Source organism: Schistosoma haematobium, chromosome 5 (genome assembly GCF_000699445.3).
Source record: "Schistosoma haematobium chromosome 5, whole genome shotgun sequence".
Classification (NCBI taxonomy): Eukaryota; Metazoa; Platyhelminthes; class Trematoda; order Strigeidida; family Schistosomatidae; genus Schistosoma; species Schistosoma haematobium.
Window position 1 is genome coordinate 13,245,234 of NC_067200.1, and position 17,900 is coordinate 13,263,133.

At 34.4% G+C, this 17,900-nt stretch overlaps 1 protein-coding gene across 1 annotated transcript in view; it reads right to left on the bottom strand.

The window, feature by feature from the left end:
- Positions 1–17,900, bottom strand: part of MS3_00009189 (uncharacterized protein) — an 84,988-nt gene that overhangs the window by 9,251 nt on the left and 57,837 nt on the right. The window contains exons 18-22 of the mRNA XM_035733259.2: positions 16,499–16,839; positions 11,188–11,388; positions 7,675–7,954; positions 5,370–5,404; positions 1,319–1,554 (exon numbers count right to left, since the gene is read on the bottom strand). Of these exons, the coding sequence (XP_035587581.2) occupies positions 1,319–1,554; positions 5,370–5,404; positions 7,675–7,954; positions 11,188–11,388; positions 16,499–16,839 (1,093 nt within the window). The remainder of the gene's footprint in view (positions 1–1,318; positions 1,555–5,369; positions 5,405–7,674; positions 7,955–11,187; positions 11,389–16,498; positions 16,840–17,900) is intronic.

Here is a 17,900-nt window from a genome sequence, read left to right on the forward strand (position 1 = left end):
TTATCTGATTACGTCAGTTGAACTAACTTCTGCAAGTCAACAAAGACATGCAATATAGGTAGGGTTTTCATCTTCCTATCAAATGGTGAGTACACCCATGCAACAGTGAGTGTTATATTACTTCCAGGTTCCGAAACACCAACGCATAAGGGTTTAAAATAAACATATAAGATTGAAGTTACTTGATAATAAATATGTTTTAAATCACCACTCATGATGTATGGTGGGACCAGTAAACGTGAAGTTGGAAACAATGGGCTGGTTAAGTATAGATATATCAAGTGCGTGCGCTCACAATCCATCTCAAGGTCAGGCGGTAGGTGAGAGAATATAAACGAGAAATTATGAGAGGAATTCTATTGTGAACCTTTTTGAGATATCAGTTAACACATCTGTGTTTGCGTCAGAAGGACAATTGTATGTAGGTATATATGATTTATACAAACTATAATTCGGTTTTCTGATTAAAGCCTCCTAAACATTACCCTGTACTCTCACTGTCATCGATGCTTTCAATAAGCGTATACGAAGCGTGTTTATCTGTGGCTGAATCAGGCATCATGGACTGTAAGAGGATAGTGCTAGATAGAAATAATAAATCGTTTGATAAGATTTCAGATCTTCAGCGAAAAAAAAGCGACCAGTCAACGCTTATTCCATGGACACTTAAGGCTGGCTAGCACATTAGTAGTTTGAGCAGCTAAATAAAAGTCGAATTAGCATATAACGTGACTTATTTTACGGCTTAGGTGAAAAACTTTCGGATTTTCGTCCATAAGATAATGATAACCTGCAATCACCGGGCTTACGTTTTACTAGTTTCATTTCCTTTGACTATGATCTGTTGATCTATCATCATTTCTAGACTTCGTCAATTCATTTTTTCATTGATTGTATATTGATCGAAACAACTGCCATTTTAATGTCTTTAGTTACTGATACCAATTTTCTCGAGTTTCCCTCCTCCCATCTCGTTTCGCTCACGTTGTACATTTAACTATTCATTCAAGCTGCAATAGTACTATATACATCAATTCATGGTATATATATATATGGTGTAGAGAGTAGAACAACAAATCAGATGAAGAGCACAAAAGCAATAAAAGTTAAGGAGTAGGGAAGGGTGTTTAAAATGAAATATTTGGTGGAAACTACACTTTCACAACTAGTACTTATTCACTGATCCACTAAATGATTGGAACTGCTAGAATACAATGATATACTGTTAACATTAAAAACGTCATATATTCAATCAATATGTAGTACAGAATATTTTCCAAAAAAACAAAATAATAATAAAGGAAAATAAACAACTCACTTAGCATGTACAAAACTAGTAAAACGTTCATTAGTTAATTTTGATGAAATATTAGTGAAGCAAGAAGATCCAGTTGTAGGATTGCAAGCCTGTTCATTGTTGTGATTTAGTTGTTGTAATATTGGCGAAGTAGAACGAGAAATAGTTGACAATGGATAATTATAATTATTATTAATAGTAGTAGTATTAGTAGTAGTAGCACTCATCAATGAAGAAGTTAGATTCGTTGAAACTTCCTAGATTTTTTATTTAATAGAATTAAAAACATAACATAATAATTAAACAGTTTACTACTATTATTACTAATCAATACTAGACAGGAAACTAATAAATAAGAATGTGTGTGGATGAATGAAGAATTTCTATTATTTAATATCGAGATCACCATTGATAATCTCTCTGAATCCAGGTAATCATAAAAGAAAAAAGGTGAGGGTTGGTAGTAATGAATGAGAATAAAGTGAAAGAATGCTTTGTAATCATAAAGATGAATACTTATGAAGTTAATTTATTAGTTTTGAATCTAGCAAATCTTTCAGTTGGTTTAAAAACTCCATAAATATTGATCTCTATGGACGGTGGCTAGCAGTGGAATCCAAGACGCACGTCTCATCCTATTTGGAACTCATCAGTTGGATTTACCTGAATTCCAGAGTTGATGTTCACTCCGGAACTCGATTCCAGCACCGTTAGCTTCAAACACAGGTTCATCCGGCTGACGAGTCCCAAGTAGGACGAAACGTGTGTTCTGGATTTCATTTGTAGCCACTGTTCATCTTTGCTTACAATGCTTGTGATTCAAGGCAACATCAACTCAATTCGCACAGGGTGTACATATGCCAATAAGACACTGATCAGCTACAATCCAAAACATCAATAGGAAGATTCAAATAAAAAACGAAAATAAATTACTGGTCTCTATGTTTTAATGTTTGCATATTTATTAATTTTAAGCGTCTTAGTAACTGATTGGTAACTAATTGCAAGGAAACTTTTTCGCTCTCTTCCTTCTATTTGTGAATAGGTACCGCAAATTTGTGAATTATTATCAATATCTACCATCACTCATTATATTCATTGTTTCCTGGTAGAGAATTGTAATTGCATAGTTTATATTTCCTGATACACATGCCTATTCGAGTCGAATTCACGGGTTTAAATATGCTACCCATATTTTAGACACATAAATAGATAAACGTGATTCAGTGTGAATAAACAATTTTGCAGTAGCAAATCCGTTGTGCTTATTTCATTTTATAATTAATCTGTAGCTTTCTGATATTGTAAATAACACATTGTTTGTGCCTACTTGTCAATGTGCGCTGTCTTCTAAGAGATATACTTAATTCCTAGTTGAATATGAAGTAAAGTACATAGTGTGCATACTTTTCTATCATCTAGCTGAGAAATGTCACTATCTATCGATGATGGAAAGACGTATTTTTTTTTTAGATTTCTTGGGTAACATAAACGGATAATGATGTTCAACCGCTTTAATGGATGGAACCAATGACGAAACATCTTTTTTTTGAAATAGTATAAAATAGGTCGTTGATAAAAGAATCCTGCTAATATGCTACATATTAACAATAACTAACATCCATTGAGGAACACCGATGAAATCAAAATGAACTAGGTGGTTACCTTGTTCCTAATTATAACACTTCATCAGTGCGCACAACTATCAACAATTTTATGGCACTGAGTAATTTATAATTTCGTGGTGAGTATTTAGAGATTGACGGAAAACGATAAATTCTTATGTGTCAATCCAATGGGAAAGATTACGAGTGTTTATTAATCGATAGTGTAGGGGAGAACAATCCATAATTACAGGGAAGTAGCAGTTTGAGACATCAACCTTAGTAGTCGCTTCAATAGTCCTCATTCACTAGCTAATATCAATTCAGGATGTGAATTGCATTCGAATTTGATGAAGTTGATTGGGTAGCCGACCTTTTCATCAAAAAATACCAACCAAACGCATCAGCAAAAATAAAATCAAGTACGGAAAACAACAGACGGATCATCCTATCATTTATAAAGGGTATATAAGAAACTGCAACGAAACTTTCAGTCTTTTGGAATATGTATAGCACGCAAATCAACAAAATCACTTTAATCAATCATATGCGAACCAAAGGACGAAATTACAAAAGAAGAAAAATCAAACATCGTCTACAAAATAAATTGTTCCAACTGCGAAAAACACTACATCGGACAAAGCCGACGCCCTCTTCACCTTCGCCTGCACGAACATCAATTAGTGGTCAAACACTATGACATATCCTCACTGATATCAATGCATGTGGACAACTGTGGACACACATTCGACTGGGAAAGTGTTGAGATCTTGGATAGAGGTCATTCTAAAAGCACCAGAGAATTTTTAAAAACTTGACACTCACGTCAATCAGTAATCAACAAACACATTGTATTCAATCCAATTTATCAACCAATCAGAAAAACTATGGACAAATATAGGACCAAAAATCAAATCAATTGGAGATACAACCAAGATAAAGAAGTAAACAATGACAAATTTAAGGTCAATAAGAACCAATCAACGTCGAGGTCTACAGGACAAACTGTGAACCATATGTGGAGTAATTCGAACACTTCACTACTACCTGAAGTTTGTGTTGATGATGTCGTTCAGAATAACGATGAAAGTTCCACGACCAAACCATCCAGCTAAGAGAACAAAACTCCATCAAAGGCAGCGAAGATTCATTAAAAGTCAGTACTGAATATCAAACAACGGGATAGTCCGAACTCTTTTGAATGTTAATGTTTGCTGTTACACAGTTTGAATTTAGGGAACAGAAATATATCGATATTGTCAGATGCATCACAGAATATCTGAATTCTGTTATCAATTAATAACAGTTCTGATTACGAATATGTTGATCTCAAATGCTGTTGGAAGTGTGAAGGTGGCTACAACTTCATGTTTGCTTAAACCCTAGCAGAAAAATACTTCTCCTTGTGATAACTGAGAAGGAAAACGGGTTAGTTGTAGTACAAACAACCTAGCATTGAAGGCATAGCACCTAAGAGAATAACTGTTTCAGACCGGTCAATAGTCGTTCGTATGATCGGAAGCTTACTCCACGGGATAATATGGAGTGTGGTACGTTCATGGTTAACATTTTCTAATCTCCTTCCGTTTTAGGAAGATATTATCGTTTCAGGCACTAGTTATTTGAGGGAAAAAATATCCTACTATCATCAAACTTTTCCACGACCAGCAGTACCACTTCCCTCACGGACTATGAGCATGCTTAGCTTATGTTTTTCCTATTCTCCTTGGTGGAACAATGAGAAGACAAAGTTGATCTGAAAATGTGATGTATTCACGTCATACATTTCGAACAATCTGGTCACACATATCCTAATCAAGAAATATTATATATGAAAATTAATAAAGTTCAATTAAATTTTTAAAAAAACCCAATAAACATTAAATGATAATTGTAAATAAAGGAAAGAAAACAGATTTCTTTCATATGGAAAGAATAGGAAATTGCCGCGCTACCCTAGGCCACAAAATAGCTTAAAGATTATCAGGACAAACGCTTTGACAAGTCTATGTGTGACCAGGGTTTTTGATATATATAGTATAAATACATCACAATGTTTGGATCAACTTCTTCGAATTGTTCTATAAAAATGTAAGAAAGGTATTAATTGTTCTAAATTCCTATTCTATATTTTGTCCAAAGAAGTGAAGCATTGACCTATGGGTTTAACCATTCAACCATTTATCCATAGGTTCGAACCTTGATCAAGTTTACTTCAGTTTAGAGAGTCATTTAGTAGTAGTAGCGTTAACTATTATAACTAAAGTGATTTTGGATCTGCAACTCAAAGGTCGAAAGTGAAATGTTTCCAGTAGTGTAGAATTGGAACACTTAATCAGCTCACGATAGTTATTGTTAACACAAAATATATTGGAACATGGTGAACACAAAAGTTGAATAAGAATGTCGAATATGTGACAAATGACGAGAAATCAGTAACCGAAAATCTATAAAAAGGGGAAACTTACACAGATTGGCGATGTTCTACCTTCAAGATCAGAACCTACGAAAAGTATATGAAGTAATAAAGAAAAATGATAACACATAAACGCACGCAACAGTAACAACTGATGATGAAATGATTTAAAGCATCAGGAAATAAAAACACAAGCGAGCAAACATAAAGTATGCTGAACACCACGAATTGATCTTAGTTACACAACCAGTAAAAACAAGGAAATATTAGAGACCTATTTCCTCCTAGTATGGGACTCCTTGGCAGTATGTATCTATAACACCACTACAGGAAATATAACCAAAATACTTCGTTCTCGACAGTGCATTGTTGAGTTTAAAGTTAGTTCATACATGTTGCAACAAATAATTTTAACCCTCTTAACTCTACGTCTAATATTACCAGATCTTTTTTTTAATAAGCTTCACAATCATTTTACAGTCGTTTAAGTGTTAATACAAAATGTTTTAGAATACATATAAATACACACATGTAGAGACTAAACATTCGTATAGTTAAGCTGATTTCAACAACTTTAGGTTTATACGCTGGATAGCTTTCATATCACACCATAACGAGAGAGTTCAGATTAATCCTATGACTCTATCCTAAACTGGAAACAGTGAATCTGGGTTTCAATGCCAGTTGGGACTCGTGCCTGAAGTCTTGAAAGAAACTGTTGCTCCCAAGATGGGTTCGAGTTTATGTACATACATATACGATAATAACATTAGTGGAGTATTAAGCCAAAAAGAAAATCGTAACACTTGCTATATAAGAGGCTCTATAACCAATGTACAGTTCTATTATATATATATATCAGAAAAAAGATTATTAGCCATCATTTCCTGCTAAATTAGTCACCATATAGGGACAAAACCATGGGTTCGAATCTAACTGCACTTGCGCTCAGTGACCATGGATTAACGTTCATATACGTCACTATGAGTCATACATTTAAAAAGAGAAGACCAGGAACAGTAGATTGAAATAGATTACATGGTTTAAGTATTTATCCCAACTTTTACAATAAATAAATTCATTTATTTAATTTAAGAATAAAATGAATAGACAGATAGCATCAAATTAACCGAAAAACATAACTTACTAACTTAATAATGAAATATACTAATAAATAAAACAATAAGTAATCTAGGCTGAAAATCCTAGATGGACATCAAGTTATTAAGTTTTTCATGAATAAACGTTAATTTCATTCGCATAACGATAAAAACGAGTACATCTTTTCTAATGTCATATTTTTACATGACATTTGTTGCTCTCCAGTTGAAGAAGAAATTAGAAAAAGACGATGGAAATGGATAGGACATACACTACGCAAATCGTCAAACTGCACCACGAGGCAAGCCCTAACTTGGAATCCTGAAGGGAAGCGGAAAAGAGGAAGGCCGAAGAAGACATTACGTCGGGAAATGGAGGTAGATATGAAAAAGATGAATAACAACTGGAAGGAGCTGGAAAGGATAGCCTAGGACAGGGTTGGATGGAGTATGCTGGTGAGCGGCCTATGCTCCTTCACGAGGAGTAATAGGCGTATGTAAGTAAGTAATTTTTTGCTCTCTCTCACTCTCTCTAATTAATTGTTAACATTAATAGTTTGCTAATTTTCCCGAGTCTCACGATCATGCCTCGTTACTACTAAAAAATATACAAAGTTATTATTTTTCAATTTTGAATTCTTGACTTTCGGAATATTAAAACTTTTCCTACACTTCTGTCCTTTTCATGGGTTTCATTATATTGGAGATGATGTGTTCATTAGTGACTAACTTCGATAGGAAATTCTTGGAGTTCCAGTGAAAAGATGTGACATTTAAATTTCAACCGTGTAGTGTGAGATAATTACCCCCTGAAGATAATGAAAGATGGTTGCACAATAACGTGGATTAAACGAAGTTAGACATTAACACCATTGTATGCCTGCTTAGTGATTTAAAGACTAGGCGCTCGCAAGAGATCAAAGGTGCTGGGTCGTGGATGAGTACACCTTAAAGTTTCATACTACGACCAAACGACCACTCAGTGCTCCCTGATTTTCAATGTTTAATCTAACTTCGAACTGTCCGTGATCTCAATAAAATTCAACAATCGCTACAACCCTATACTGATAACAGTTGAGACATTGTGTGGGTATGTGTATCGATGGCCGTACTATCGGGTAAATATAAAAAGAAATTTCAATTGCTCATTATTAGAAATGACTGTAAGCTCAACCGAATTCCATCGAATAGTAGAAACTACAAAGCATTACTTTTATAATAATCGAATTGCTGTTAGATAATACAAAGAAAACGAACCTTTAGTGAACATGTTATTGGGAATTGTTATTGATGTAGCCATATCCATGGTTGGAATTATTTCTGTCTGTGTTAAAATCGACTCATTACTAGTGATGATTGGAAATACTTGTGATGACAACGGTGATGTTGATGTAGATATGGAAACCGTGGTAACCGGATTATTACTGTTTAACTGTAAAGTTTCCATAAGATATTGTAGCGACTGCCCGAAATCCAATTCATCGGGTACTGCTGTATCGTTCGTTGTATTATCACTCAATTGAATGCAATTAATACACTGGACGACGTAATGATATATCGAAAAAAACAAATAAAATATTAGCCACACACAAAGAATCTATAAGAAAATATGCTTAAATTAGATTACATTTTTATTAACGTAAAAGGGTTTGTGGAAACTGCTTAATTTCATAGTTTCTATAACGAATCGACAAGAAGCGGCAATACTAGGAAGAAATACCTGTCTATTGACACTTTGATTTTAATGGCCGTCTGACCAAGGTCAGTTCATGACGTAAACTATAAAGTTGAATAACCACTACAAACCCTTCATAAAAATAATAATCATATGCACAGTAATGACTAATTTTGATGGATAATCCCACCCCAGAGTTCAAATGGCAGGCCGTACCACTACCACCAGTGGGATTGAATCATATCAGGTATGGAGCAGTCAGTTACTTATCAATGACATTGAAAGATAACCACTGTGCAACATTATGAACTTATCGAAATTAAAAATGAAGATAACTGGATTTTCAATCAGAGGTTTGAAGGTAAAAAAAACTGGTTATGAAGCCTGGACATCTTGAGTTCAACCTCAGCTGAGGTGGTGAACACAAGTTGTTGTTCATTCCCACACTAGAACGAAATATTTGTCCAATCCTTCCAGATTTTCAATGGTTGACTAAACAAATTCAATTCATGATGTAAATTATATGATATCACGTGTTTGATAGATTAATTTTTCCTTCATATAACTTCAATCACATTTCTGATTATTTCAATGATTGAAATGTCATATGATGATAATCACTATAGAATACGTCATTTTAATTTTATCACACACATGAGCAATTCAATTAACAAAATAAATAATAATGTTGCGTTTAATGGAAAGGAAGAATTTGATAGATCCGATGAATTATATATCTCTATAATTGTTGTGGATGCGGAGGAATAGACCAATAATTATCATGTTAAGTCCAATGGTGTCCTTGGACTTTAAATGGGCATTTCCTATTGGTCGATATCTGTTCACTTGTTGAATATTGTACAAAATGTTCTTTTCTATTTTATGGTACGATGTGGTATGCTTGATTGGTATATAAACAAAGTATGTTTGAAATATAATGATTCATATCTCAGAGGTTGTGACTTGTGTTCTGGACTCAACTGACTGGGCTAGACAGGGAAGTGGGACCAATCGAGACTCTAGGCCGTCCGTACGTGTTTACGTGTCACTGTAATCGATCGATAAGTACGCTGCTCTCTAATTTTCCAGTCAAGGACACAACAATTAGCACAGGGTAAAAATCGATCGCAACTTAAAGTCATAACAATAATCTCTATTTTTGACCAAAAAAAAAGGCAAAGAAAGAATGGAGCTAGTTCAAATAAGGAGAGAGATGGAATGTCCAATACTTAGAATAAACTGAAAATTCCCTTATGTGGTGATGAACACTCAAAAATACATTAATAATTCATATGTGATATGACCATTTGAATCAGATGTTAGTTACCGTGAATAAAATGAAAAAGAATAGAGTTTTTTGTAGTTAAGACACTATCATGATTCAAAGGATTGACAACTGTTAGTAATTTGTATATTGGTAATTAACACTACCCAGCTAACTAGGATCGACTTAATGAAGTAACTTAAACACAAATAGATAATTATCAGTATGGAGATTTGTGAAGATTCTATTATTTTCACAGCTGAATTCACGGGTGTGAGATAGTTCCCTATTTTCGATAAAGTATGAAGGGTTGTTTAAGATTACAGATCGATCAGAGTTGAAGCGAGACATCAACACTGTTGTATGCCGGATTAATGGTCTAGACGCTAAGCGTTTGCGCGCGAAACCGAAGATCCTGGGTTTGAGTCACGCTTCTGGGGTCGTGGATGAGCATTACTGTGGAGTTCCATGCTAGGACGAAACGGTCGTCCAGTGCTCCCAAGTTTTCAACAAAGGTCTAGCTCAGATCGACTCGTGAATCCAAATATAACAAGAAGATAAATAAATGAATTATCTGACATGGAACTGATTAGTAATATCGTTTATTGAAAGGAGTTACCTTAAATGTTTCCAGAATGTTTGGGTTGTTTTCTAGAAATTTAGTGAGCAAGTAATGCAAAACTAAAGTGTAATTTTCATCTGAGAAATTTCGATTCAAAACCTAACACTTTCAACAAATTTGTTTTCCTTTTGTTTTAATCCGACTGCACTACATCAATGTATTGATAGCAGACAGTTGTATATGTTTCCAGACACAATAAAAGCCTTTAATAAACGTAACATTCTGATGTGCGAAACACACGGAAAAGTGGACGAAAGTGTAAGACAAAGCAAATGCATTGAACACTGAAAACATTGAGGATCACCTCAAACAACAATATCACAATTCACTAAAAGATGAATTGAGATTAACACTGGGATGAAAGATGCACTTCATCCTACTTGAGACCCATCAAATGCATTTATCTGAATCTGTGTTAATATTCGAACCAGGACTCGACCAAAATACCTTCCATTAGAAAGGTCCATCAAAACCACCAAATAGTTGTACAACAGGTATGGTATCTTTAAAAATCAAAATTCAGTAGGTACATCCACCTGATGAGCTCCAAATAGGATGAAACGCCAATCCTAACTATCACTGTTAACCATAATACATATATTCTAAAAACTCATGCGATAAAATGAATATATATCGAGGTAATCGACATATGATGTACATACTATTTTTACAAAGACTGATCAAAATTCAGTCAACAATAAGCTTTATACTTTGATTCATTAAAAATATATTCAATCAAAATATTACTCAATTTCAAAACTCTTAAACTAAATTACAGTGGAGGTTACGGAAATCAACTCTATAAACGGTCACTTAATGGAAACGAGACAATTTCAAGTGCATGCGAACTGAAACATTTTTCCAATCATTAATCGTAATACAACTGGAAAGGATTGACCAGGACATCGTTCGATGGAGAATACCGGCGGGCAGCCTGTTCTCCTCCACGAGGGGTAACAGGCGTAAGTAATATACGAGAGATCTATACAGAATCGCATGTCTGTTTTATAAATAATAGAACAATTACTAACGAAATGATTATACTCAATTGTATAAATTGAAATACAGAAAGGAGATATAAACAAGTTGTAAAATAAAAGGGTAAAAAACGTCAAACTGTTTCGTGTTATTAAAAATAACACTGAATCAGTGGATAAGTCGAGCTAATTCACATACATCTAATAAAAAGAAAAACAATAAACAACTCACTTCTTTTACTGTTGAGTCGTTGTCAATTAAACTGTCAATAGTCTCTTGCCTGAATGTCGTAGATAAATCTGGTTGCGAAACATTTGAACAAGTATCATTACCATTTGATGTCGTTGTGCTTAGTTCCGTACAAACAGGATGAGATGATTGACATGATATGTGTTTGGATTTTAAAAATAATAATGAACATGATTCCAACACCTTTTATTATCACAAATGAAGATGAGGACATGAGAGAAGACAACAAAGAAAACGAAAATTTCTTAGAAAAATAGAGATACCAAAAAAATCAATTTTTTTCATTACTGACAGTCAAGCGATAAGAAGTTTACCTGTCGAGCAGTGGGAGGTCATGAATTTAGCTTTGGAAAAAGGTTAAGGCAGAGTATCACATCAAAAAGCTAACACGTCAGTAATCATAATGTACGTGATATTAAATCACTTAGGTCTAGCCATATCGCTACTTAATCGATAGAATTCGATCAAAAGCAATGCAATAAATGAGAACACAGGTGAGGACAATCAGTTTCATTGTCATACAAAATTACAGGGTATTTCGGAAACCTGAAGGGAAACGAAAAACAGGAAGACCAAAGAACATACTACGTAGGAAATTGGAAGCAAACATCCGAAGGCTGAATAGCAAATGCAAAGAACTGGAAGGGATTGAACAGGACAGGGCTGGAAGGAGAGTGCTGGTGGGCAGTCTATGCTTTTCCACGAGGAGTAACAGGTGTAACTAAGTAATAAATTGAATACTTCATTTGCGAATTTCCATCATTTGTCCTTAACATTCTGTATGATTCTTCGAGTTCACAATTTCTTCCTATTTTTCCTTTTATTCTCTTCAACTCGATCTTCTCAACCTTCTGCTGCCAGGTTTTCCAATTCCGACTGATGTTACATACTACTAATGTCAACAGACATAAGTAGCATACACCACAGTAGTACATGAAACATTAGTCTCATTACTTATTGATTAATCAATAAAAGAAAGTTTCATTTTTACGCTGTACAACTACGAACTAATAACCGTTTCATTTATTAGATTACACAATAACTCTTTTTTCAAGTGAATTCGAATATGAACAGACTGATCACTTGCTAGAGAACCATTGAAATCAGAGAAGATTGAGAAGTTTGAACTAGGTCAACAATGAATACACTGTACTCGGGACGCTCATCCCCTAGTCATCAACATATCCTAAAGCATCACATGAGTCTCGCTAGATCTTTTACATTTTCTCTACTGGTTCAAGAATATCCACTTTCATTAATTTGCGAAAAATTTATGGATTGCATTTAATAAAATTAATATCTGAGAATCACCGTAAACTGGAAAACACTGGATAATAAGTGTCCAAACTAACAATCACGCGTCCAGGGGAGGTGACCTTGAATCTCTTTCAATGATTGAATAAACAATGCAGTGATAATAAGTAAATACTAACTGTCTATACCTTTTTGAAAACAAATTATAGACTGATTATCCTATGAATCACAATAAGAAATGAAACCATATTCTGGTTATGACATTCTTAATTGTGTTTATTTTTATCCAGATTTCTTCGTATATTATTCAATAGTGAATCCAATTGAAAAAATTTTTGAAATAATGTTGATCGGAATCAAAAAGAGATCCTGGAGGTACCTGAAAAGGAAATTGGATTAGAAGTGGTCTTAGTGACCTGAGAGAGTGAACGCAGTGCCCAAGGGACAACTGCTTGAGGCCGGTCACACACAACCTTTTTATGAGTAATTTTTGTGTTAGCTCCGTACTTCTTGAGACCATATCGCCAGAGACGGATATCCGTGGGATAAGGCGAGGTGTGCATTTTTAGGGTCAACCTTTCCTAACTCCACTCCTCTTTGTGGGAAGGCAGCGTCGTTGTCATGCTGGTTGTCTGAAGGAAACACCTTACTGCTGTCACACCTCTGTACAGTGAGCAGTACGACTTCGCCTTCGGACTTTGGGTTTGTTGCTTTAAGTCTTACCGCTCTTCAACCGACCTGCCTGATATGGTAGGACCTTGAGAAACGGTTGTTCCAGCCAGTATGGTTCGGTTACTTCATCACGATAGGCAAGTCCGACCAACACATCACGGTAGCAACAATGGTCGGGTAGATGCAGAGTACTTGGTTGGCGTCCGCGTGACAATCGTAACCAATGATTGGAGACTCTTGGTGACATGGCTCAGAATCGATCACAATGGCGTCGGTGTATACACTCTCTATCTTCCCCTAAACTAAGAGATTGAAATCGCTTCATATCTTTCTTTCTAAGAACTAATTCTTTCTTCCTGTACTATATCCTTATTTCAATCTTTCTTTTATATATTACCACCTCTGAATTAACTTTTTTTATGAATCCGGTGTTCATCTTGTTGTGTTAATGAGGTATGGCAACTTGGACCGATGCATATATGTGCCTGGGTCTACGTTGTAGCTGACTAACTGAAAAAGAGATCCAAATGAAATCTAACGTTTTCCTAGTCTTTAACCACTTAGAATACATTTTCACTGAATGAATTCAAGTAAGGATGTTAAATAAGTTCATAAACATTGAATATTTCAAGTTGATTTTTCAGAACTAACACATGCATATTCAAATTAAATAGTGAAGAGAAAATAACCACACAAAAAATTTATTATCACATGAATTGTACATGTGATATAACACATACATAGAAAACAAAACAATCCATAAGAGTATTGAATTAAACAAAGTGCATCACAACGAATTACATTCTCCATTATATATTTACTAGTGATCAATGCGATAAGAAGACGAAGATTATCAAAATTATATCATATAATTACATCTCGAACAATCTAATCAGATATGTACTTGTTAACCTATCCCGATAGCCACCATGGTTCTCACATTGTTCTTGTGTATCATTGGTTCTGTTTACATTTTAATTTGTCTAACTGACCTTCTATTTTTTTCATATAACAGATGTGTTAACAAGTACATGTATATGGTTAGATTGTTTGAAATGCGTTCTGCATATAAATCACATAATTCTAATAACCTTCATCTTCTTCATTGTATTATTCAAATTTCATGAATTGTTTTTTTGTTGTTATTGTTATTGGTAAAGGTGGATGATGATTAGCAATGAAGGCGATGACATGTTGGTGTCAGTACATTTCAATCCGATTTCTGATAAGATAATAGATATAAATGTCTGGTATATTGTCCAACGATCGTCAATTTTCAATCACAGTAAAATACAAATCTTTACAAATATGATCTTACACATTGAACAAGTTAATAATTACCTGGATTCAAAAGTTCAATGGATAAATTATGGAAAGATTTCAATTGAAGAGTGTTGAGTTTTTGTTTCAATGTGCACAATATATATATATATATCAGAAGGGGTTTGTGGAGATTTTAGAAATTTCACAGATTGAAATCATGAGTCAATTGAAGTTAGCCCACCATGGAAAACCTGATAGGTCCTGGGTTCGAATCTCGCGGGGTGCGGAATCGTGGATGCGCACTGCTGAGGAGTCCCATACTTGGACGAAACGACCGTCCAGTGCTTCCAGGTTTTCAATTGACTCATGATTTCAGTCTGTGATATATATATATATATATATATATATATATATATATATATATATATATCAAGGATGTATTATATTCAGTCGAGTTAAATGTATTTAAAATAATTGTTCTATTTCAGTTTCAAATCTATGATCTATAGTAAATAGACGATATTAATACAAGATAAATGATTTACAACATTTTGCATCTCATCATGACCTGACAATCATTATTGAATGAAACGGCAATACAGTACAATCTTGATTCTTATAAGTTCTTCTAAATAAACTAAGTTGATTGTGAATGTTCGCAAAGCAAAAACTTCATGAACACTCTAATGAAATAGTAATGATAATTTTATATTCACTAGGGAAACTTGGAGAACTACCACAATCATCATCAAAAACATACAAGCATTTATAAAAAATTTTCTACATAAGATACTCGATGTTCGTTGATCCGATATCATCAGCAACAACCTAATGTGGAAGAAAATATACCAGCTTTCAAAACAAGAGGAAATTAGGAAAAAGACGAGGGAAGTGGAGAGATTGAGGATACATTAAGGAAATCACCAGACTGTAACACGAGGCAAGTGCTAACTTGGAATCCTGAAGGGAAACAGAAAAGAGGAAGGCTAAAGAACACACTACGTTAGGAAGTGAAAGCAGACATCAAAAGGATGAATAACAACCGGCAAGGGTTGATCAGGACACAGTTGGATGGAAAATGTTGGTATGCAGACCATACTTCTCTACGAGGGGTAACAGGCGTAAGTAAGTAAGGTGATTAGTTTCAAGATTGAATTTTAGACATTATTTGTGTGCCAGAATTTTTAACGTGTAAAGTCAACCAGGTTGATAGTAAAAGACAGGTAAGACATGTGTTACGTATGCCCAACCACCGACTGCCTCGACGTGCGATGTTTCATGTTGTAGGAGTAGGTTGGAAGAAAGCTAGGGACTGTCAGACTAAAACATGACTCAAATCCATGAAGTCACTGACAGGTGGACTGAGCCATGTTAGTAGGTATAGACTGCCTGGTTGGGGTCCGCAATATGATAGCAACCGATGGTTAGAGACCTTGAATAACATGGCTCAAAATCGTTTGCAATGGCACAGATGCAACCACTCTATGTATTCTCCAAAATTCTAATCTCCTGAATTCTCCTTGTCTCTTTTCTTTCTCTTTCCAAATTTATTTCACTGTATTATACTCTTTGAATAACATCTTCAAACCTTAATCTTTCAGATTACTGCTCATACTCTTACTACCTCTAATACTACGGGAATTGAATTGACAATTTTATCTGTGTGCTAATGTGGTATGGCAACTCGAACTGATGTACGTACGTACGAAGTTCCAAGTTGTTACTGACTGACTGACCGAAGACATCGATGATTGTATGAAGTCTAATAATTGGCTACGATTAATTAAATCTACATGTAAATTTTTTTATACGGCTGTTACACTTCACGAAACGTCACCTACAGCATTTCCAAGAATTCCTGCTGGTCCTAACCGAAGCTAAATTAGTAAGGTTGAAAGTGTGGTTAATGAACCCTACACCCAGCAACAACAAAAAAACATACACTAAAGTTCATGAGTTTGATCCCCTTGTGAGATGATTAGTGTTGAACTTTTGTAGAGTATCTAAAAAAAATAGAAGACGTAGTTGTCCAGTAGTAGATATATATACAATCAATTTTAACAAATCTAAAATTTATTTATGAAAGGATAGAACTAAAACTTACATTGAAAAGACATTTTAATTGTATTGCATCTAATGAAATTGATTTAGATTGTTTTATTTCAGTTGTTGATGATTTATTATTATCAATTACAATTTCAGAAGTACTTCGTTGTAATTGATAATGATCAGTATGATTATGACAATTATTATTGATTAATTTTAAACTATCTTGAAGTAATTGAAAATATTCTTGATGAATACGTTTTAAACGACATTTCAAACAATTATGATCTAATAATGTAAATGATGTAATTTGATTTTGTTGTTCAATGAACTTGTGTAATTTTACTTCCGGTAATGATGATGATTTTAAAAGGAGAACATCACGAGAAGTTTTCATATCTTGTATATTATTGTATTGTATGAATGAATATGTATATTGTAAAGAAAAACAAAACAATATCAAAACAGATTAACTTATTAAATATAGGAATAAATTGAAGATGAATATTTACAAATATACTATTCAAGTGTTATTTCTGATTAAACCAAAAAGCAGATTAAACAGTAACTGGAATTTTCATAAAGATTGAAATCATACTAAAATACAGATTTAAGTGTATGACATTGTACTACACTATTTTTTTGAATGTGTAGATGTATGAGGATTAGTAAGAAGATATAATCTTGACATCTACTAGAGATATTACAGCAGTTGTCGATTTCTAGTTGCTCATAGTGTAAAAGGATACTACTGTTTGGATTACCTCAAAAAGAAGTTGAATTATGAGTGGATCTTGACGATCCGGAAGAATGGCCACATGGTCCTATAAACAACTTCTTAAAGTCAATTACATATGGTCTTTTTGTGAGAAGTTCTAGATGAGCTAACCCCGTACTATTAAGACAATACCAGTGGTGACAAACATCCATGAGGCAGGGTGAGGTATATTGTTTTCACAGATGATATTTTCTAACCTCTTCATTCTCTTATGTGAAATCATTGTCTCTAGAGATGCCGACTGTTTCAGAACACCTAATCACCCTCAGACATCTGTGCAATCAGAAGCACGATTTCAATTTCGGAACTCAAAGTTGCTGACTTTAGCCTTACTGTCATCACGATATGCCATCCCGACCACCACATCGAAATAGCAGCTACGGTAAACTTAGTGATACACTACTAAGCTACCCATATAAATGTAAGTGTGAAAAGCAGTATTCGAGGATCAAATGAAATGATCTAGACTTTAATGCAATTCTGACGAACAGTGTGGCAGCAGCCTCAGCAGAAGTAGGTCTCAACATACACAAAGGGAAAAGCAGGATTCTTCGATACAACACAGAATGCACCAATCCAATCACAATTGACGGGGAAGCTTTGGAAGATGTAAAAACCTTTACGTATTTGGGCAGCATCATTGATGAACAGGGTGGATCTGATGCAGATGTGAAGGCGCGGA